The sequence below is a fragment of the Callorhinus ursinus genome, unplaced genomic scaffold (assembly GCF_003265705.2).
Source record: "Callorhinus ursinus isolate GAN/ISIS: 27379988/994484 unplaced genomic scaffold, GSC_fseal_2.0 scaffold115, whole genome shotgun sequence".
Lineage (NCBI taxonomy): Eukaryota > Metazoa > Chordata > Mammalia > Carnivora > Otariidae > Callorhinus > Callorhinus ursinus.
The window spans coordinates 1,168,112-1,190,759 of NW_027397177.1; the positions used below are offsets into that span (position 1 = coordinate 1,168,112).

Below are 22,648 nucleotides of genomic sequence, written 5' to 3' on the forward strand. Positions count from 1 at the left end.
AGGCGGGGCAGGGCGAGGCCCCCTGAAGAGACGGAGCCGCGGGGGCCGCGGGGCGCGGTTTCCCTAACTGGGGGCTGGGGACCTGGGGGCCTGGGGCAGGGCGGGGCCTCACTAGGAGTGGGCGCGACTCGGAGCGCGGGGCGGGCTTTCCCCAGCAAGGAGGCTCGGATCCTAGGACGGGGCGGGGCCTCCCAAGGAGAGGGCGCGGCTCAGGGTGCAGAGCGCGGTTTCTCCAACCGAAGGCGCGCGCCCGGGGGCCGAGGCGGGGACTTCTCTAGAAGACGCGGCGCGAGGCGCGGGGCGGAGCCTCCTCACGAGAAGGCGTGGCTGAAGGCGTGGGGCGGGGTCTACCGGAGAGAGGGCGAGGCTCAGGATACGGGCGCGCGCCTAGGACCGGAAGAGTCTCCCAGGAGAAGGCGCGGCTGAGCGCGGGGCGGAGCCGGCGGGGCGGGGAGGGGCGGGGAGGGGCGGGGCCGGAGGGGAGTAGTTAAGCAGCGGCCGAGCGTGCGGACGCCCCGCCATGGCTCTGAGGCGCATCGTTTCTGTGTTGTGCCCCGGCACTCTCCGCTTCGCCCCGCTGTCCACCGCGCCGGCGGCTCGGGAGCAGACTGCCGCAGGCCGGGAGGCCGTGCCAGGATGTGGGGCCGCCGAGGCCGCGCGGCCGCCGGTGCCCGTAGTGGACTTCGGCAACACTCAAGAGGCGTACCGCAGCCGGCGCAGCTGGGAACTGGTGCGCAGCTTGCTGGTGCTGCGCCTGTGCGCCTCTCCCGCGCTGCTGGCGCACCACGAGCAGGTGCGCGGGTGGGCAGGTGGGTGGGCGGGCAGGTGGGTAGGTGCGCATCGCGGCGCGCAAGCAGGGCCACGCGCCGGGTCCTCTGTGTGTTCCCGGGAACCTTCATGAAATTTTACTGTAGAGCGGGAGCCCCTTGAGCATCGCTGGTAGCCGTGAAGTCAGGAAGGGAGGTGTTTCCTGCATTCCCTTTTGGGCCTCGTGAATTTTCCTGTATCCCAGTTACTACTAACTAAAAACAAAGACCAGTTTCTGAATTTTTAAGCTATGTGCTGCTTGCAGTAATGCAAAGTTGCCACCTGAAATTGAAATGGAGTGTCTTCCATGTTGCCCAAACGGAAGTCTTAGTGGTATTGAAGGACTCATGGCCTGGGAACTCAGAGTTCTCAGAAGATGTGACTAGACAGAGCCGTTCTGCTCCGTGTTGGGGAAAATGGGAAGCTACTTGAACTACTTTTATTACTTCAGTAGAGTAACTTGTGAAAAGTGTGAGTGCTTTGGGGAAGTAAAAAGCACCGTCTCAACCACTGTCAGTCTGGACGTATGGAAAAGACAGTTTTTCAAGGTGATCCTGGAAACAGTTTGCAAGGGTGCAGTTCTTGGTGCTAAGGGTCTGGAAGGCTCTTCATGTGGGTGGTGGCGAATTCTCAAGTGAGACTGTGCTGAGTGTATGGTACTGCCTTCCTTGGCCCCTGGAGGAGGCTGGGGAGGCTGGACCAAAGAAGAGCACCAAGCCACACTTTAGGCTTAGGTGAAGGTAAAACCACGGTGGGTGGGAGGTGAGGGTACAGGCCACAGAGTCAGAGTCTGGAGGGGTCTGAGGGATCTGTGAGGCCAGTGGAGTGTTGGACTGGGTCTCCAGAAGTTTTACTCAGATGCAGCCTGGGACTGATGGTGGGAGGGGAATGCAGAGGAGGAAGGGGCCGAACTGGAGATGTGGAGGCTTCTGGGAAGCCATCTGTGTTTGTGATAGACGTGGATGCTCTGTGGCAAATTTGTGGCTGTGGAGTGCCCAGGCCAACTGGAGAGGAGGATGGAAAGTGACACTCAGGGGTCCAGGAACCTGGTGGGGGGTGAAGGTGATGAGAACCCTTTGGGGAGCACCAACGTCTGAGGGGCAGCCTGAAAGGAGCAGCAAGGTCTGGAGGTGCAGTGGTCAGGAGGGAGGAGGCAGCTGGGGGCAGGGGGGCGAGAACGACTAGGGGAGGGAATGGCTGGCCCTGAGGTCTCTGTGAAGGGCAAGGACAGGGACCTGGCTCCTGCAGTTGGGGCATGATGGGACTGCTAGGTGGGACTGGGATGTCTGGGGCAGGAGTGGTGCAGGAGCCCCGCCTACCGCCGTGTGGCTGGAAGGGAGGGAGTGAAGGCTTGGAGCCAGCCAGGCCGTATTTCTCCCATCTCAGCACCGAGCTGTCTTCATTGGGATCGAAGCCAGAGGAGAAGCCAGCAGAGCTGGAGACGATCGGGTACTGTGGGTGACCACTGTCCAAGTGCCAGCAAGTGCTGGAGTGCAGGGACCACTGTGGGTGCCGGGAGGCATGGAGGCTCCTCCCAGCCTTCCCTCCTGTCCCACCTGTGCCCTGAGGATGCCTTCGGAGAGCCCACTAACGGTGCTCTGTGTGCCCCCTGTGGGACCTTTTCCACCACAACATTGCTAGTGGTCATACTGGTGTCAGTGGCCGCGGTGCGTGACACTGGAGGAAATGGGGAAATGGGGCAGAGGCCTGGCTGCAGGGTTGTGGGCTGCTCACCAGAACCAGTACTTACCTTGTCCTCTGGCCTGGGGTGGAAAGTCCTCCTGCTGAGCAGTGCGGGTCTGTGCAGCACTTGCGGGGGCAGTTGGGGATCCTCAAATCTGTTCCCAGGGAGTGTCAGCCTGAAGGAACCCTGTTTGAGCTGCTGCATTGGTTTGGGACCCAGTAGGGTCCCTTCCTTGACAGAAGATAAGGGTTTAGAAAACTCAGGTCTTCCATGACAGAGGCTCTGTGCTTGGGTGTTGGCCAGTGCAGAAGGGGGTAACAGAAGAGGAAGGGGAGAGGATGGATGGTGATGGTGGCCTTGGGGGACAGGGAGGAGAGAGAACTGGCTTTACCCCTCCTTGCTCTGTACACGTCTGTTTGAGTCTTTTACAGTGAAAACAAGTACATGTGTTCGTGGGGCAAGTTTCTAAACCCACGAAGGATGCCCCCACCTGGAGAAGAGTGGGGGCTGCCTTCATCTTAGGCCGTGCTACCCAGGGATACACCTGACACCGGGATATTTTTCAAGGGGTGGCTTTGCTCTGGAGTTAGCTTTAGAATTGCCAGCCCTGCCCCATGTGCTTCCATAGCCCTCTCTGATGGGCTGGCTTCCTTTTGCCAGAGTGAGAGGGTGAGTGACCAGCTCAGTGACCCGGGTGGCCTTGCCTGCCCTTCCCTCTGAGCCCCGCCTCCCCTTGGGGAGCTGGTCAGTGCGAAGTGCAGGCTGTGTGGGAGGTTACCAGCCCAGGGCTCCCCTGGGCCAAATTCCACATCTGCCTTGCTCCTGTTTCTTTGATTAACATTGACTGTGGCTACTTCTGTGCTTCACGTGCAGGGTTGAGTAGTTACGACTGTGACCACGTGGCCCGTACAGCCAACGTTATTTACCATGTGGCCCTGGGCAGGAAAATTTGCTGGCCCGAGAGTAGATGGCTGGCCCCTTTCCACACGCAGTGGTTCCTGACAGTTCTCAGAGCTGACCCGTTGGATGTCAGGGGTTTTCCAGAGCCAGGTGATGGTTTTTAGGTGTCCGATTCTGCCCCACCTACCACTGGGGTGATCTCTGATCTAATCAAGACCTGGCGTTTTCTCTGGCAAGGCCGCTCTGGCCCACGGATCCCCTGACCAGAATCTGCTGGCCCTGGCTGTGTGGGGCCAAGGCAGCCTGCCCCGTTCTCCCTCGTCGGGCTTCCATTTTCCGTTTCTCATCCTCTTTATAAAAACAATGAGATGCAGTGAAGCCAGGTGTTGCAGAGAGGCTGTGGCAAGGCAGAGGGGATGGCCTGGAGACCCTTGTCCTCTGGATGCCCCGCGGCACCCTCATCAAGCACCAACCTGTGAGTCTAGGTATGTCTCCCTTCCGGCCAGTGTGGGGCTGCTCAGGATTGGTTTGGGGATGAAGGTGTTTGATTTGCTCATACTTCTGCTTAGACTAGAGATTGTTCCCTGCAGCCCTGATCCCAAGAGATGTTCCTCACAAAAGGGGCCCTTATCCATTGGGTTTGACAGACCTCAGGCTTTTTCTGTCTTAGAGCTAAGTGTGGGGGACAGTGGACACACAGGAATTCCCAGACAGGTGGCAGATGTGCCCTCCCAGCAGCCTTCCCTTCTAGCCTCAGGGGACTCCACTGTCCTCATTCCTTCCTGCCCTGACTGTCGCACTGCAGGGACTCCGTGCCACCTCCATGACTTGGCAAGCCACCTCCCCCCCGGATCTAAGTTAGCAAACATCTCCCACCCATCACTCCCTCACCCCTGTTCTGAATCACTTTGTGGAGGTGCCTTGCTCTCTCCCCTGCTAGGATGTAAGCTCCTTATCAGTTTTGTTTAGCCTAGAATTGTACTGGGCACAAAGCAGTGGCTCAGGACTTGGAATGAATGATGGCAGAAATTGGGGATGTGGCAAAATGTGATTGGAGGAGAAAGCTGAGTGGTTTATGGGCAGCTGTCTTCCTCCGGGACACATCCACTCGAGCTGTGGGTCTGCTGTGGCCCTGGATGACAGTACTGAGTCCCCACTGGTCCCACAATGGGCTCTCATCTGACAGACTCTGTAGATGCTCACTTGGCTTATTGTTAGCCTAAGGCTTGCTCCAGCTTAAGTTAGACTCCTTCTGAATTTAGCATGTGTTCATCTGCTCAGCAGCCACTGGAGGGCCGGCCCCTTGCCAGGCACTGTTTGAGGGACTTGGAATAAGCAGTGAACAAAACATTGAGAAATCTGGGTGCTCGCCTGCTAGAAAGTTATACCAAATCCTCCTCCTAGGCGGCATAACCCACTGAGGTGTGGACACAGAGAATGTTATGGTGAACACACCTGCTGCTATTCCCAGAGAGACCTGCTTTTCATTTCTTTATCCATCGAGTGATGGTCGGGCACCCACTGTGTGCCGCTGGGGTCACCTGTGAGTGTGCAGGGCAGGGAGGTGAGTGGCTGTTGGCGGGGGCGGGGGGGCGGGCACTGGGATCTCTGCCCTTCATGAGGAGTGGATTGACAGTAGCTACAGGCTGAGAAGCAAGCTGCTGCCGGTGGTGTCCACTGTTAAACCACAGCCAGGAGTCCAGTTTGGCCCTGGGGAGAGTGTGTCAAGGCTTTATGGTTGGAGCGAAGGGGGCAGGGGAACAAGGGTGTCCTGCTGGGGACAGGGGAGGCCGGGCAGCCAGGACAGCCCCTTCCTTCTGCCTTTCAGCTGCTCCATCTCACCAGGAGACTTCTGGGGCAAAGGCTGTTCGAAAAGCTGATGAAGATGACCTTCTACGGGCAGTTTGTGGCCGGCGAGGACCAGGAGTCCATCCGGCCCCTGATCCGGCACAACAGGGCATTCGGAGTGGGCTCCATCCTGGACTACGGGGTGGAGGAGGACCTGAGCCCCGAGGAGGCTGAGCGCAAGGAGATGGAGTAAGGCCCACCTGGGCATGTGGTTGCCACCTCAGAGCGTCTTGGGGCCAGCTGGGGCTGGGCTGGGAGGAGGCCCCCCAAGGCTAGGAGCGCTTGGTCAGCCTGCTTACCAGCGACCCTCCTGGGTTCTGCCTGGGGTTCTTGCAGTTTTGTTCTGTGAGAATGACGGCTCTGGGCTTTCACAAAAGGCCTTGTGTGCACAAGGCTGGAGGAGGGGCAGGGATTGGGGACGGCAAACTACAGTCCACAGCCCAGTGTGGCCCACCTGCCTAGTTTTGCATAGTTTGCAAACTGAGATTGGTTGATACTTTTTTTAAATGGTTGAAACAAAACAAGAATAATATTTTGTGACATGTGAAAAGTATATGAAATTCAAATCACTTTTGCCCTAGAGGGGCAGAGTTGAGTAGCTGTGGCAGGTGCCATATGGCCCACAAGGCTGAAGATAGATGCTACCTGAGCATTTACGAAAGATGTTTGCTGACCCTGGTGTTTGAGGTGCTGTGGCTTCCTGATGTGCTAAAGCATCTCTTCAGAGGGATTGCTAACCTGCTGGACAGGGGCCCACTGCCTAACCCTTGCCTAGCTCCTGGGAGGGTTTTCTTTTCTTTCTTTTTTTGTTTTTTAAAATTTCGTTTAATTTTCTAAATTTTTGTTTCTCTTCTTTTTTAATGTATTTTTATTTTTAAATTAATTTATTTGACAGAGAGAGACACAGCAAGAGAGGGAACACAAGCAGGGGGAGTGGGAGAGGGAGAAGCAGGCTTCCTGCTGAGCAGGGAGCCTGATGCGGGGCTTGATCCCAGGACCCTGGGACCATGACCTGAGCCGAAGGCAGGTGCTTAACCAACTGAGCCACCCAGGCGCCCCCCTGCCGCCTTTTTAAAGGCTTTATTTATTTATTAGAGAAAGAGAGCATGAGCCGGGGAAGGTGGGGGCACAGAAGGAGAGGGAGAAACAAGACTCCCCGCTGCGCAGGGAGCCCAGTGTGGGGCTCGATCCCAGGACCCTGAGATCATGACCTGAGCCGAAGGTAGGTGCTTAACCAACTGAGCCACCCAGGTGCCCCTCCTGGGAGGGTTTTCTAATCAGCAGGTGGGCTCTGCTTGGTGAGTGTGGAGCCTGCTAGGCCTGGTGCTTAGCCAGGGGTCCCAGAAGGGAATGGCAGCCAGGAGCAGTGTGGCAGGCTGGCCTAGGGCCTCCTGCGGAGGTCACCAACTTGCTGCAGGACCTGTTCTCTGGGCAGTGAGCCTAGGGACAGATGGGTACCTCCCTGACCCACCCTTCTGGGCCACAGAACAAAATTAGAGAACGAGGCCACCCTTTGCTTTCCTGGGGAGGTGGCCGCACAGGAGACCCAGGCAAGACCAGCCCTTTCTTTGCAAAATGCCCGGTTCTTATGCTGGTACCTGCACCCCTCCATGTCAGGCCTTTGCGTGCCTTTGGGACCCTTAGTTCTGACGGCAGCTGTGCCTGACCACGTGAGGCTTGGGACAAGCCTGCTGAGTAACCTGTCCTGTCTCAGGCTGGGGTGATTGCTCTGGCCTGGGGACAAGAGAGGAGGGGAGGAAGGGGAAAGGCATCACATGAGGCTCCTGCCCTGGGAACGGAATGTCCAAGCCAAGCAGCAACAGCGGCAGCGGATTGGCCTGGGGAACCCAGCCCCTGCCTATCCATTTGCTGTCTTAAAGGCGGGGTTCTCCAGTTTGGCACCCCTCTGTGTATTCCTTGTGGGGCTTCTTCAGTGGGGCTGCCTGTTGAATGACTAATGAGCTCTGTGTCCCTGCTGTGTTTCTCCGTTGAGGGCTGAGTGGTTTCACAATGGCATTTTCTTCCTCTGGTAGGAAGACTCCCTTCCCAGGGTGATCTGGCTGGCTTCCTGCCTCTTCTGCAGGGGGAGCATTGGGAGGTGGGCCGGACTTGCCCTGTCGTGAAGCCAAGGCGCCTGTGCCCCAGGGCCACCCTGATGTTTGCGCCCCCGATGCTGTAAGGAGCCCTGCTTGGTGGGCTTTGGGACGTGAGTGTTGGTCCCTCCCATCCTAACATGGTGACCACCATCCAGTGTCAGTGGCAGGTGTCAAAGACTCATGCCTGGCTCTGCTGCCAGGTGGCCCAGTGCCTTTGGAGAGGCCTGGGCTGAGGGGGCAGAACATCTATACTGTCAAATTGCCTGCTTGGCTTACTGGGTGTTCTTGGTCAGGAGTGGCTCCAAACCATGCAGCCCCCGTCCACATAGCCCCCATGCAGAGAACTGCTTCTGTGTCCTGGGGGGCGGGGGGCAGAGGTCTGTCTCGCTAATCTTGTCATGAGGCCAATAGACCCTGCTCTGGGGAGTGATATAGAGGCCACTACCCCAAATTAAGGCCACAGGAGTTGGGGAAGGGAGGGTACAGGTGGTGCCGGGCCTGCCCTGGGCATAACCATGTGAGGCACAGAAAGGATGGAGGTCGTCTGAATGCACAGGATGCCCAGCAGGCCTCCCAAGGGTCTGAGTAGGGGGCCCAGGAAGGGTTCCCTGGGGTAGGAAGCAGAAGGTGGGAGGTTGTAGGTGCTGGAGGGAGAGTGTTGTAGCCATCTAGGGCTGGGGTGGGATGGTGTTTCCCAGAACACCTGGTAGAAGGCAGAGGCTGGGGCCCTGGCTCTAGGAGAGGAGCCCCACAGGATCTCCCCAGCAGGCTGAGAGCTGTGGGGATAAGGGGCTAGGGTATCTCCTGATGACTGGCTGTGACGAGGACACCCAGGGACAGTGTGGATGGCAGGTGTGTCTGTCTTGGCTATGCAGACCCAGGGCTGGCTGGAGGTAGAGCCCCAGGGTGGCAGCTCTTCTGGGACTGGTGGTGCAAAGTGAGCAGAGGACTTGGGTGCTGCCTGGAGGTAGGTGTGCAGATGGGCATGAGCTCCATTGGACTTCTCTGCACATCACTCCCTCTTGCCACCTGCATTTCCCCAGGAGAGAGCCAGTGAGGGCTCTCCTCACTTTCTGCTTTTTGCTAAAAGGCAGCCAGCCAACAAATCCCCCAGTGCAGCGAGCTGAGCTTGGAGGCGGCCAAGGGGATGGTTGGGGCCTTCCTGCCGCCTCTCCCCTGGGCCTCTGGTGTTCCAGTGTTCCCCTTCCTCTGCCCTCCGCCCCTGGGCGCACTCTCTTCCCTCTTCCACATCCTGGGCTTTGCGTGTGTGTGTGTGTGTGCGTGCGTGCGTGTGTGTGTGCGTGCGTGTGTGTGCGTGCGTGCGTGCGTGTGTGTGTGTGCGTGCGTGTGTGCGTGCGTGCGTGTGTGCGTGTGTGCATGTGCGTGTGCGCGTGCGCGCCCAGGGCACTTCCTCTCCCCACTGGTGACATGACCCTCCTCCCCTCCACTGCGCCTGGCCGCTGTCATCTTGGTCTTCTCATGACCCACCCGCCGGGCCTGGTTGGGAGTGTGACCCTGATCCTTGCTGGTGCTGTCTGCCCGGAGACAGGCCTCTGTGCCCTGACCACACGGCAGTGCCGCCAGCCCGGTTCCTCTGCTCCGTCATTGCTAAAGGACTTGCCGTCCGGTCAGGGACCTCACCGATGGAGACAGCTGCAGTCTCTGCTTTCCAGTGCTGGGCCTGCTGGCAGTGAGGAAGCGAGTGGCCCGTGCTCCCCTGTGCCTTTGGAGCCTGGCTGGGGCTTGGAGGGTGGGTAGGCCCGCTGTGGAAATGTTGAGCAGGAACCTTACATGGTGCTGGGCCACTGGGGGCCTTTTCGATAATGGTTTCCCATGTGAACGGAATGCGGCCTGCCTAGAAGGCAGGAACCTTGGAGAGGAATACTCCTGTTTCTCTGAGCCATGGGCTGTGTGGTTCCAAAGCAGGCCTGAGTCCCCAGCAGCCACCATCCTTGCTGACAGACCCATGCCTCAGTGTAGATGGTGGGGCCCGAGTCGTGCTTTTGCCTGGTTGTACGTGGGTCACAGCCTGGGGCTGGTCTTACAGGGGCTCCTTGTTCCCAGTGGGGATGTTGTTGCGTGGGGCCGACCCCTCCCTCATGTTACAGAGTCAGATACTGTCACACGGTGACACCTCACCCTCTTTTGTATATCAAGCACACGTGTCGAGTTGCCCTGAAGTGGCCCCTGTCCCCAGGCTGGGGACTTGTGGGCTGTGTAAGCAGGATGTGGAGCCCCCAGGCTCTGTGGGCTGGCCCAGCTACTGGGACTCCTGGGTCCTGACCTGGGCATCCTGACTCAGAGTCGCCAGGCCAGATATGGGCCCTGGGGTCACACAAGAGCCAGGGTCCCAAGGGAGGGCTCCCTGGAGGGTGGCCAGCGGCCCCCGACTTGCTGTAGGAGCAGGGAGGTCAAAAGCTGCCTTGGCCCTCTGCCTCGGCTTGAGACCACTGCAGGTGCAGTTACCTCTACCTCTGTCTCAAGTGCAAGGCCAGGGTGGCTGGGCTGAGCCTGAGTGGGGGCAGAAGCAACCATGGTCTCAGGCTGGCCTCACTTTCCTGTCCTCATGAGGACTGGGGGTGTTATTCGGGTATGATGGGAGGACTTGGTTTTAAAAGAAAAATTCTGGCTGTTGCTTGGAAGACACACCGAAGGGGCAAGAAGGAGGCAGGGGGCTGGCAGGCAGTGGCTGAAGGTGGGGCCAGCCGTGCGCCTCGGCAGGAGCCCAGAGCCCGGCCTGGGGCTCCTGGCGGTTGGAGGGGCCTGGATGTAGGGGGTGCATAGAGCAGAGCAACTTCGGGAGTTTTGTGCACTGGCTGTTGCCGGGTCCATTCCTTATCAGCCCTGACTGGCCCCGAGGCTCTGTCTTTCCTTCAGAAGGGAATGCCCCCATAGCTAGCTTTCTTCAAGCACCTATTCCGTGCCTTGGGCTGTCCGCTAGTTTTACTCACTCCTCACCTACCCGTAGGGAACCTGAGGCTTCTCCAGGGTGTAGAGCCTGTGGGCCAGGCTGGTCTGTGAGGCTGCTGCCCCACCCAGCTCAGGGGAGGTGACCCTGCAGGCCTGGGGTGGGTGGGTGAGGAGAGAGGTGGGGCACATGAGTCACTCTTACCTGCCCTTCTACAGAGCCCTCCTTGTCAGGTCAGGTTCAGGGCTCAGCCTCTGGCTCCCTCTCACCTCTGCCTGCTCAAAGGGAACCCATGCTTGTCACTTGCACCCTGAGGTGGCGTGACCGACCCTCACCCTCTTCTTCCCTCGCACAGGTCCTGTACGTCCGCTGTAGAGAGGGAGGGCAGTGGTGAGTAAGAGAAGGCTGTTCAGGAACAAATACTCTCTCAGCCTGTCCCCTCCCTCACCCCCAACCCCTCCTCGGGAGACCTTGGTTCAAGGGCACAGGCGAGACTTGGGGCCACGGCTCCTCCCTGTGTGCGCCCAGGCCATTGCTCCAAGTCTGCCCCCACCCTCGGGATGCCCCCGGGGGTCCTGGCCCCCTTGGCCCTCAGCGGCAAACCCTGTGGCCGGGTTTGCCATGTGACTAGGGCTCAGCCAGGGAGAAGGGACAGTGAGTGTAGGAGCAGGGAGTGGTGGGCAACACAGTGCAGGGAGGCCGTGGCCGCCAAGGAGCCAGTGCCGAGGGCAGGGGGCTGTGGGCCATCAGCAGGCCTTGCCGGATGCCGGGGAAGCCCTGTGTTTGCCCAGAGCTGGGTGGGAGCCAGAGCACAGCACACAGCCTCTCTGTGCTCAGGCCGTGTACCTGCCCCTCCAGGTACGAGTAAGAGGGAGAAGCAGTACCAGGCCCACCGGGCCTTTGGAGACCGCAGGGATGGTGTCATCAGTGCCCGAACCTACTTCTATGCCAATGAAGCCAAGTGTGACAGCCACATGGAGACATTCTTGCGCTGCATTGAGGCTGCAGGTGGGGCCCCGCACTTTGCTGGCTGTGCATCTGCCAGGGAGGGCCGACACCTACGTGTGGAGATGCTGATGGGTGAAAGCGAGGCCAGGCTGGAGCACTCGCCTGGGGCTTCTCTCCAGGTGGCCCGGACAGTCATGAGGATGACTGTGGGTGTCACTGGGGAAGCCCATCGGCTGGGCTCAGGTCATACCGGGGGTCATGCCTGAGTCCAGCCCTGCCCAAGGAGCCCAGCGCCTCCTGCCTCTTCCCGGATACCAGTGCCCAGATGTCAGTGGGCTGAGCAGCCTTCCATCCAGGTCAGGGGCTCGAGCCTAGCCACACGTGGCACTTGGGTTTGGCAATGGCTTCGCTGTTCCAGGAGCTGGTGCCATGGAGAACTCCTCCACACCTGGCCTCTGGGTGGAGCGCTCACCAAAGGAGGCGAGTCGGCGGGGGGGCCTCCCCAGCCACAGCACAGCCCCACTGCATGGCCCCGCAACCCTTCCATTCGTGGGCTCTACCTTCTGCACACTGGGACGGGTGGGAGTGAGTGGTGCTCGGAAGCGGCCTCCTGAGAGCAGTGCTGGGGAGATGCCAGGGGTCAGGCCGAGACTTGGCCATGTGGGTCCAGAGCAGGGCCGCCTCCTTGCCTCTGTGCCTGCTCTGCCAGAAGCGAAGGTCGCGGAAGTGAAGACGGGTCGTGGGTTTCTGGAAGGGAGGAGAGAGGCGAGTGTGGTTGAGCACCTGCTGTGTTCCACCCTCTGTTCTGCTGGGTGTTTCTGCGTTCTGTGAACCCTTCCCCTGCCCGCCCCCTCCCCCCCCCCCCCGCCATGGGCAGCCTGGGGTGCTGGTGGCATGGGAGAGGACATGGGGCAGGGACAGAATGGGCCGGCTCCTTTGCCCACCGGCTTCCTGGATCCACGTGGCTAATAAACCCTGCCAAGTTGCCTGTTCCTGCCTCCGAGGTGGGGTGCACATGTGTATTTATGGGCTCAGTAGGAACATTGTCCTGCCCATAAGAGGTTAGCCAGCCAGCCCAGGATATGTGGCTCCTTGGTGGGCTCTCCCCTCTTGTTCAAGGGCGGGGGGGGTGGGGGGGCTGGGTGGCTGGCAGGGGCCCCTGGTGGCATCCAACTCAGCCTGAGATAGCCGAGCTGCCACTAGGGCTGCTTCCAGGGAGAGTAAGGCAGGCATGCTGGGGAGCGGAAGGCCTGTCCAGGAAGCGTGGTGCCATGCTAGGGCCGGGTGGGGAAGGGAGGAGAGATCTGCTGGTGCCACTCCGTGGTGGTCTTGGGGCCCATCTGGAAGGGAGACCCAGGACTGTGTCGCTGTAGGTAATTGGTAGGAAGAGGGGCCATGCCAGCCACTCACAGTCCATCACATGTCTGGTGAGATGTGTCTAACTCCTGGGTGGCACAGATTCTGGGCACAGGCTCCTGGTCCTCGTCCCCCTCGGGAGCCCTAATGGTTCTTCCTGTGGCTTCTGACAGGCGGAGCCAGTGATGATGGCTTCTCAGCCATCAAGCTCACTGCACTGGGGAGACCTCAGTTTCTGGTAAGTGCCAGAACCTTCCATGTACAGAGTTTGTGAGAACTTGGGGTGCTGTGAGCATTAAGGGAAAGCTCCTGTGCTGGTACGTTGGTGCTGGGAGCCGGGCACACAGGGAACTGGGAGGGGGCCCAGGGGCTCTGCAGGGGTCCTGGGGGCGGGAAGCTGGGTGTGTGCCAGAGAGGGTGGCTCAGGCCTGCACTTGCAGCTGCAGTTCTCAGATGTGCTGACCAAGTGGAGACGATTCTTCCACCAAATGGCTGCAGAGCAAGGGAAGGCTGGTCTGGCTGCCATGGATACGAAGCTGGAGGTGGCTGTGCTACAGGTGTGAAGCCTTGCCCGGTGGGTATGAGTGGGTGGGTACTGTGGGGGCTTGGGGAGGAGTCCTGGCCAGGTAGTGTTTGCGGTGGGCTCCCAGAGGCCTGTAGTCCCTCCATCCCCCCACGCAGCAGCAGCTGGGGTCTGCTGGGAAGGACTTGCTGGGGGCGAGGGTTCGAGGAGCAGGGTTTGCCCTGCAGGTGGCAGAGTACTGCAGAGCTTTGGGTCCAGGGAGGGGCATCAGGGACGGGTAGGTATAGAGCCGTCTGTGAGGCAGAAACACAAACCAGAGCCGTATCCTGTTCGCACTAATGGTGTAAAAAAAAAAAAAAAGCAGAGGGGGGGGGGGGGGGGGGGCAGGGAATGTTAGCGACCAGGGCTGGGGCAGGTCATGGGACTGGCAGCTTCTTACTTCTCAAGGAAAGTGTGGCAAAGATGGGCATCGCCTCCAGGACGGAGATTGAGAACTGGTTTACTGCGGAGACCCTGGGCGTGTCTGGGTAAGAGTAGCCCCCGAGCTGGGGGTTCTGAAGTGTCTGCCCTGATTCAGCCATGGTTCCAGCAGAGCCCCAATGGCTTCTCCCAGTCCTGGTTGCCCTCCTGGAGAGCATGGGCCTGGGGTGACAGTGCTGAGGGACCTCTGCCCTGAGACACAGCAGGAGTTGCGGGCCTGGAGTCCACGGGGCCGGGGCCGCAGCTAGCCCAGGGCTAGTCCAGACTATAGCTGCGTAGGGGCACCCCTGAAACCAGCAGGGCTGCTCACAGAATTATTTGGGTCCTAGAGTAAGGGTGCCACACTCAGCCCTCCCTGGGGCCCACATGGCAGGCAGGCTGAGGGACAGGGCAGCTGAGATCCTACAGGGGCCCACACCTCTTCCTGAGGGGTCTGGAAGCTGGGACTGAGATCCCCAGGGCCCCTGGGCGGGGGGTAGCAGCGGTCCCCCTTACATGCAGGGTCTGCCTCCTTTCTGGTCTCCCATGTTTGGGTTTGGCTCTTTCCCAAGCCTGACATGGCTCATGGTGACCTTGGTGTAGCTGCTGCCACCCCAGTGCAAGAATGTTTTGGTTTTGGTTTCCATTTTGTAAACAGAGGACAATGTTAACATTTTATCTGTCTTTTAAAGCTGAACACTGTGGCGGGTTTTGTGGGGGTTGGGCTTGGGGTGCTCTTTTAAGGCATGGACTGGTTTGGGGACTGGGCGCCCTGACAGATCCTAGTGCCCCTGTGCTGATGCAGCTTCTCCCACAGCACCCTGGACCTGCTGGACTGGAGCAGCCTCATTGACAGCAGGACCGAGCTCTCCAAGCACCTGGTGGTCCCTAACATGCAGGTGACCACCCCTCACCCATGTCGCATCGGGGTGTGAGGCTAAGGGAAATGCTCCCTGTCCCTCACCCTGGGGCAGCGGCCGGGGACACAGCTGGCTGAGACCAGTGTCCTTCCTGGCCACACAACACCCCTGTGGTCCGGAGGAAGAGGACAGGTCCCTGAGTGCCCCCACAGAGGGGACAGAGACCCACGTCCTCTATCCTTGCATGCTGGGTCGTCCCAGACCTCAGTGGCCTGAAACGGCAGTAATCCTGTTGTCCTGCATCGCAGTTCTGGACTGACCAGTTCTAGTGGTTCTAGCTCAGGGTTTCCCTTGCAGTTGTTCTCAGAGGGTGGTGGGAGCTGGGGTTATTGTGGAGGGGCCCCACTCCCACGGCCAGCAGTGGATGCTGGCTGTGTGTGGGGCAGGGCTTCCTTGCCATGCGGGGGCTGGGCTCCCAGGGTGAGTGTCCCCCGAGAGCCGGGCGGAAGCATGGTCACCTTTTCCAGCCTCACCTCAGATGTTCCATGGCGTCACTTGTGCCCGGTTGTGTGTGTGTGAAAAGCAAGTCACTAGGCCAACCTGTGTTCTCATTCTCACCAGGGAATGAGAGCCCCCTTCCCTGCCCGTCCTGCCTGTGGGAGGTGCCAGGACTTTGCTCTCTGTTTGAAACCACCCCTCAAGGTGGATGTAAAGCAGCAGAAGCACCTTGGGAAAACATCCCGCAAACAGTGCCTCCCACAAGCACCCAGGCCCAGCTGGCCAAGGGCCCAGCCCCCAAACCGAGACTCTGAGGGCCAACAGAGGGGCATGCTCCAGGCCCCACCGGGAGTGCCCTGGGCGGTGTTAGCGGGCATGTGGTGCTAGCAGAGGGCCCAGTGCCCTATGGGCCTCCAGGATAGGTACCTGCTGCTGACCTGCTGGCTCCCCGAAGGCCACCACCTGGGGATGGCGCCTCTGTCCCTGCTGCTGTGTTGTCAGTCTCCTGCAGGCTGTCCCTGTCTGCCTGCGACTGCCATTCTCCCTCTAAGCCCTCTCCTTGCTAGGGGCTGAACCCTTCCGGGTGATTGGGTGGGTCAAGGGTTACTTCCTTACCGTTGCATGGGGGCAGAAGGGGGATCCCCTTCCAGGGTCCTGGGAGGCTGTGGGAGCAGATACCTTGGGTGCAGGCCTGACCTGGAGCAGCTAGCCCTGTGAGTCAGAGGGTGCTGGCTGGCAGCGAGGTTCTGGGGTGCTGTGTCGCCAGGTGGCCTCAGGGCAGGGCACTGGATCTTTGCTAAAAAACGGGGAAGGGGTGGGGATGAGGTGGCCTTGCGGGTCCTGGGGACATGCACTGGGTATTGGTAGGCCCTGCACACAGGGGGGAGGAGGGTGCCCTTGGGCAGGGGACTTGGCGGCTTTGAGAGGTGGGGGCTTAGAGCCCTGCTGCGGCCTGACCGCGTGCTGCCCCAGACAGGACAGCTGGAGCCTCTGCTGTCACGGTTCACTGAGGAGGAAGAGCTGCAGATGACGAGGATGCTGCAAAGGATGGACATCCTGGCCAAGGTCGAGGACCCTCCGACGTGCCCAGAGAGGGGGCCACATGTCTCACCTGACCCCAGTTAAACCCTCTGTCCCACCCCTGCACCTCTTAGAAAGCCGCCGAGATGGGCGTGCGGCTGATGGTGGACGCCGAGCAGACCTACTTCCAGCCGGCCATCAGCCGCCTGACCCTGGAGATGCAGCGCAAGTTCAACATGGGGAAGCCACTCATCTTCAACACGTACCAGTGCTACCTCAAGGTACAGCCCCCGCCTGCTGTCTCCCTTCCGGCCCTCGGGTGAGCGGATGCCCTGCGTCTTAAGTCCCGTGCTGGTGTTGGGGAGGGGCCTCTACCTGAGCATGACTGACTCTGAGCAGGAAGAAAGGCCCAGGGCCCTGTCCCCAGCTCTGTACCGGCCCCTTCTCTGGGCCTCAGATCCCAGATGGGGTGTAGAAGGGTAGGAGGAAGGTGAAGGGCCCTTTTTACAGTCTGCTTCGTGTGCCTTAATCCCCACATTTTGATGGCCTCATGCATCACTGGTTTTTCCTGCCATTTTTTTAGTTTGGGTCCCTTCGGATCAGATGGTTCACGGGACTGGCAGCTTCTGGTTCCCTCCCCACAAAAAGACTTGCTCAGGATTTTGCATGTACCTCAGGGAGTCCGGGGTGCTTCAGGGTGGGATTGCTGAGCACGAACCTGGGCTGGGCTGCTCTGGGACCAGGCAGGTATTTGGAAAACTGGTGTGGGATGGGTGTCAAGGCTCCGGGGGCGGGGGGGGGGGCGGGGAAAGGGGCCCAGGCAGGTACCCATAGCATGCAGCACCCCTGCCTCCGTGTCAGCCCAGGGAGACTCTGGAGTACACCATGGCTTCTGGCACCTCGTCTGTCCCCCAACAGCGTTGTCCCAGGCTACACAGAAGAATCCCCATTTCTAAGAGACAAGAGGTCAAGGGGCCGTCCTCACCCCTACTTGTCTCCCAGCTCCCCTAAGCACCCGCAGGTCAGGTGGCTGCTGCTGGCTCTGGTGTCCCACGGTGACTATACCCTGGGAGCACCTGGGCCTCAGGGGACACAGGCTGGAGGAGGCCTCATCCTGGTCATCATCAACTTTTGGCCCCGGTCCCACAGGACGCCTATGACAACGTCACCCTGGACGTGGAGCTGGCTCGCCGCGAGGGCTGGTGCTTTGGGGCCAAGCTGGTGCGGGGTGCATATATGGCCCAGGAACGTACCCGCGCCGCAGAGATTGGCTATGAGGACCCCATTAACCCTACGTATGAGGCCACCAATGCCATGTACCACAGGTGCGCCAGCCCTCCTTGGCCCCCAGGGCCTCATGGCTTCCTGGGCAGGGAATGAGAAAACAGGGCCGGGGTGCTGGCACTGACCCCACAAGACGCCCATCTGAAGGGGGAGCAGGAGTGAGACTTACACTTGAGGCCAGAACTGATTATCTCCTCTGCTTTTAACTTACTGTTTATTTTTTGAATCCTCTCTGCTGTTCTACCCTTTCCAAAAACTATTAAGGTGCATTTTTAGGACGGAAAAGCCTACTGAATAAAACCAAACTGGCCCAGGCCCCCCAGCCAGCTCTTGTTGACACTTAGGACAAGGGAGATGCCCCGAGTGGCCCTCCTGACTTGTATACAGCCCATTTGCTTTTCATATTGCACACCGGGGTCATCAGCTGTTCTGCATCTGCTTTTGGTCTGTTTATCTTGCTGACATTGTCATGCAGCAGGGACAGGCGGAACCTGTGCTTTTTCTCTAGGAGGTCAGACCCCTGGCGTCTGCCTGGCTCCTGCTTCCTCCCCGGCAGTACCCTGCTACTTTGCCAGAGCTTCTGAGTATACCATGTGTGTACCCGCGTCAGCTTTGGCATTGTGTATTCAGCCCTGTGCTCTTGCTTTTCCATGTAACACCCGTCTGGATCCTCCCGTGTCGGTGTGCGGGCCCCCGGTGTCAACCCAGCAGCTAGCAGCATGCCCATCCCCGTCATGACGCGAGTGACCCGTAGCACACCTTGTCCCCGTGTTCTCACGGGCAGGGACACAGTTGTGGCACATTCCTAGCAGCCGAAATGCTGGGTCCAGGACATGCACCTTTGCTGCCAGATGGTAGCACCTTCACACCGTGTGCGGGGGAGGCCCCCCACTCCCGCCAGGCCTTTGATTTCCTTGTGGACCCCTTCCCAGAAGCGAAGGTGTACGTGTCACGGGTGCCGGGGGCACCGTGCCCCAGCTAGTCCCCTGTCGAATGTCTGGCCCTGGGTGCTGCTCATGTTTTCTTTCTTACCTGCGAGGTGCTGAGGAATGTCAAGTGCAGCCGTGGTCCTACTGCTGTGGCCATGCTTGGGAGGAGTGGGCTCGCTGGATGGCCCTGGGCCTGCCTGTGGCCCCTGCAGGTTGGGGCTTATGTGGCACTCCCCCCAGGTGCCTCAGCTATGTCCTGGAGGAGCTGAAGCACAACACCAAGGCCAAAGTAATGGTGGCCTCCCACAATGAGGACACAATTCGCTTCACGCTGCGCAGGTAGGCACCCCCCCCCCAGCTGTGCGGTGCTCCCCGGTGGGGGAGGGGCTCGGGATGAGTGCTGTGGAAGCCTGTGCGGAGTGACCTGCCAGGCGCGGTGGTATTCGCAGGGTAATGTCTGCAGGGAGCTGGAGGGCAGCTTTAGTGTCCTGCAGGCCCCCCGCCTCCCAGGCCCGGCTGGGCATTGGCACTGCAGGAGCAAAAAGGTTATTTGTAGTTACTTTCGTTTTTAAAATTAATACCTGACTTACTAAAGTTGCAAATTCAAAAACTAAATTTCCTTAGGTGAAATTACACGCTTACGGAACTTTGTGCTTACTGAAACGCACAAATATGTTATGTGACGTCAGCGCCCCTCAGGGGTCCTCCGGCGTGACACGTCATTTATAAATAATCTCTCAACGCTTCAAACTGCATTTGGAATTTAATATAGTCTGTTTTCTCTTTAAATGCCTGTCCTGTGGAGCAAAAGTTTGGTAGAATCCATACAAGTCAGATATAGGAATAAGGTGAAGTAAATTCTTAAAATATTCCAATGTCATTACCATGTTTTTGTGTTTTCCATCTTCACCCAGGCAGCACCACACGGGGCGGGGGGTGGAGGGGGTGTTTCTAGCCCCAGTCGGCACCTTCCTGGGCTGGAGGCTCCACACAAAGCATGGCGGCAGTGGCCCTGCCGGCCCCAGCCTTTCCCGGGAGCAGAGCAGGGCACCCAAGGCTTGTGGCTGAGCTGGGCTCTGGGAAGGAGGGATGAAGGAACGGCCAGGCTGGGCAGCTTCGGGGCGCTGCCTGATGAGCTGACTGGTCACTCCACACCCACTGTGATGAGGCTCCCTCCCAAGAGTCCCTGCCAGGGTCCGGTCTGGCTGCTTCTGTGGGATGGGTGGGGGGGGCCGAGTGGAGTCCCAGCTGGACAGGACTGTTCCGCCTTCTCTCCATCCCTAGGGACTTCCCAGGCGCTCATTTCCTGCCTCAGATGCCCCATCCTTGTCATTGGATGTCAGAGGGCCAGGGGCACCTTTTGCGCTCAGCGCAAAAAGGAAAAAAAAATAGATTTAGCTTGACTTTTAAAACAAACACCTGATTGAGTTGTAAATCTTAAAACCTGTTTTCCCCTTAGACTTAAAAATATTACTCTGTGACGGAAACTTGATCAAAGCTTGAACCCTCGGGCACCAGGGTCCTCCACTAGACGAGGTACATCAAGAGACTCCCGGACCCCTGGCCCAGCACTTGGGAACCTGCACCCCTGCACAGTGGCAGGCCCCTGTGTGGGTCAGCGGTATGGAAGGTGGCGCTCTCTTAGGTTTCAGTTACGAGCTCAGCCGGCTCTGGTTGGCCACTCACATTTAACGCAGGGATCACAGGTAGTCCACTCAGACACCAGCTACACAGAGGACAGTGGGTCTCTGAGAGGTGTAGCCTGTCCTCAGAAGGGCTTTCCTGCCTCCTGTCTTCTGAATCTTCCCACCCACAACATGTCTGTTTTCACCAGCCTGCTGCCCTGGACATGGCTTCCCCCCATCCAGAGTGCCATCTGAGCACGCTCTCCTCTCTCATAGCCCCCTGGGCCCGTGCCAGGCTCCACAAATACCACTGTCGTGGAGAAGGCTCAGCCCCCTACAGTCCATGGTTCTCTGGAGCCCACAGCAGCTTGGGCTGGCCCTCCCCGAGGAAGCGGTATGGGTCTCTGATGCCACATCGGGGATCTCAGTCTGAACAGCTTGGGTCAGCTTTGGCCAAGTGGCAAACCAACCCCAAACTCAGAGGCCTGAACAGCAGTGTATCCCGTGGGCCAGCAGGGTGGGCTGGGCTCAACTGGGGGCTGCTTTTGCTGGCCTTGCCTGCGGTCTGTCTTGCATCTGCGGTCAGCTGAGGCCTGACTGGACCTAAATGGCTTTTCATTGGCACATCCTCAGTCCCTCCACCCGACTGGGTCTGTGTCAGCAAAGGGGACTGCATCACATGTCCAGTTTCCAATAGGCCAGGCCAGGCTTTGCCTCATGGTGTTCTCAGGCTCCCAGAAGCCCCGGAGAGGGCAAGCCTCTGCCCACATCACATTTGCTATTGTCCTGTTGGCCAGAGGAAGTCAGGAGGCCCAGCCTAGATGGCAAGTGGAGAGCCCCCATCTGCTGGCGGGGAGCTGCAGTCACAGGGCAGAGGGTGCGGAGGCAGGTCAGCAGCCATGCCTGCGGGAGGCACCGGCATGTCCCTGCCGCCATTTGTCAGGAGGCAGCCCTGCTCTAACAGGGTTTGTGGTCCAGGGGGGCCCAAAGATACCTAAACCAGAGACCAGGGCAACATGGTAGAGATTGTGGCCTGCGTTAGACTGGGTGGCCCTCACACTGGAGCCGGACTCTGAGGGAAGGAGGAAAAGGGCTTGTGTGAGGACCCTCATGCCAGGGGAGCGCGCTCCTGGCCAACAGCCTGGGTGCGTGTGAGGAGAACCCAGGCTGAACGTGCCCCTGGAAGGAGGCGGAAGGATGAGGGCAGGTTCCAGAGCGCTGGTGCAGATAGGTTGAGTCTGGACACATGGGTACAGGAAGCTGGAGGTAAAAAATGTGGAAATCCTCAGCAAGTAGACATTTCAAACCCTGGGAATTTTTGTAAGATCCTATGAGGGGAGGTGTGAGGACAGATGATGCTGGACAGAGTTGGGGGCCACCCACCCCAACATCTGAGCGGCGCTAATAGAAACGTGAGTTTCATCTATTCTAAATGTTCTCCTAGCTACACAAAAAAGATAGTTAATTTCAATAATACCTTTCACCTGGCCCAGCATACCCAAAATATTACCTGTATTCAGCATTTCAGAAAAAGAATACATTTTTTCCAGAGTTTCAAAATTCCATGTGTGTGTGCTGTTTGCAGTCCATCTCTGTTTAGGCCAGCCGACTTCTAAAGACTCCATGGTCACCAGTGGCTGGTGCTGCTCTATGGGACAGAGCGGCCAGCAAGGGGAGGACAAGAGACCCAGCTGGGTGGAGGGACTGAGGATGTGGCACTGAAGCAGAGGGGCTCAAAATGGGGCAGGGGAGGGCCTCTGAGAGCCTCCCCAGGCCACACCTTGGGGCAGGCTTGCCTTGCTGGGTCAGGGTACCAGAAGAGAGGTCAGGACAGACAAGACGGAAGGGAGAGAGAACACAGGGGAAGGGGGAGGACGGAACTTGGTAGCCATAGGCTAAGGTGGGAAACAGGGCAGAGGCCTGGTTTGGGCAGCACAGAGCCTACACCCATGCCCATACTGCAGGGGATGGAGGCTAAAGTGTATGCTTGAGGATCTGGGAGTGGCAGTCAGGGAGAAGGGGCGGTGCGGGGTTCACCTGCCCCACTGTCTGTCTATAGGATGGAGGAGCTGGGCTTGTACCCTGCCGATTGCCAGGTGTACTTTGGACAGCTACTGGGCATGTGCGACCAGATTAGCTTCCCACTAGGTGAGTGAGGCCTCCCTGGGGAGCAGGGGTGGGGGTGTCCAGGGCTGGGACTCACTGCTTCTGCCTGTGTACAGGTCAGGCAGGCTTTCCCGTGTACAAGTATGTGCCCTATGGCCCTGTGATGGAGGTGCTGCCCTACCTGTCCCGCCGTGCCCTGGAGAACAGTGGCGTTGTGAAGGGCGCCTGGCGGGAGCGACAGCTGCTGTGGCAGGAGCTCAAGCGGAGGCTCCGCACAGGCAGCCTTTTCCACCGTCCAGCCTAGTGTTGGCGGGCTACCATCGTCATCCACCTTCAGACTTGGCCTCCAGCCCTTGCCTTGTGGGGCTCTGGGTGGCCCCTAGGCTGGCGCACAGCTACAGCCCAACCCCAGCCTCACGTGGATTCACCTTTTTATGCCCGAGACCTGCTGGAAGTGGGGCCTCAGTGCCCCTCTGGCCCCTGCTCAGGATGTGGGCACTCAGACTGTGTCTGATGCCTGCCAGAGCCACTGGGAACTGTCAGGAACTGCCTCTGAACAAGTGGGCACGACCCCCATCTCTGCCAGGCCCCATGACCTTGGACCTGGAGGACCAGTTTCTGCCAGGGTTCATCTAGCCCACCCCACTTGAGCCCCACAGGCAGGCAGTCACCAGGCTGGGGAAGCTGGCCTGGTCAATAAACCACTACTTCTGCAGCCCTTAACTTTGTGCCTGCATTGCTCTTTCCCTTGCACCATCATGTGGGGTCAGCATCAAAGATGGGGTGGCACTGATGGC

The 22,648-nt window shown here is 59.2% G+C and overlaps 1 protein-coding gene across 3 annotated transcripts; it reads left to right on the plus strand.

Annotated features, from left to right (window-relative positions):
• Window positions 1-482: 482 nt before the first annotated feature.
• PRODH (proline dehydrogenase 1) lies at window positions 483-22,574 on the plus strand. 3 transcript variants are annotated; one of them, XM_025857995.2, is made up of 14 exons: window positions 483-793; window positions 5,220-5,428; window positions 10,599-10,633; window positions 11,102-11,251; window positions 12,721-12,785; window positions 12,988-13,104; window positions 13,518-13,597; window positions 14,347-14,428; window positions 15,860-15,952; window positions 16,042-16,188; window positions 17,057-17,232; window positions 18,361-18,459; window positions 21,805-21,893; window positions 21,968-22,574. In XM_025857995.2, exons 1-14 carry the CDS (start codon window positions 521-523, stop codon window positions 22,153-22,155), a joined length of 1,803 nt encoding a protein of 600 aa, XP_025713780.1. In that variant the 5' UTR covers window positions 483-520; the 3' UTR covers window positions 22,156-22,574. The 3 variants fall into 3 exon arrangements, with proteins under 3 accessions (XP_025713780.1, XP_025713781.1, XP_073745812.1); XM_073889711.1 differs by lacking the exon at window positions 483-793 and adding an exon at window positions 4,937-4,955; XM_025857996.2 differs by lacking the exon at window positions 15,860-15,952.
• Window positions 22,575-22,648: the final 74 nt, after the last annotated feature.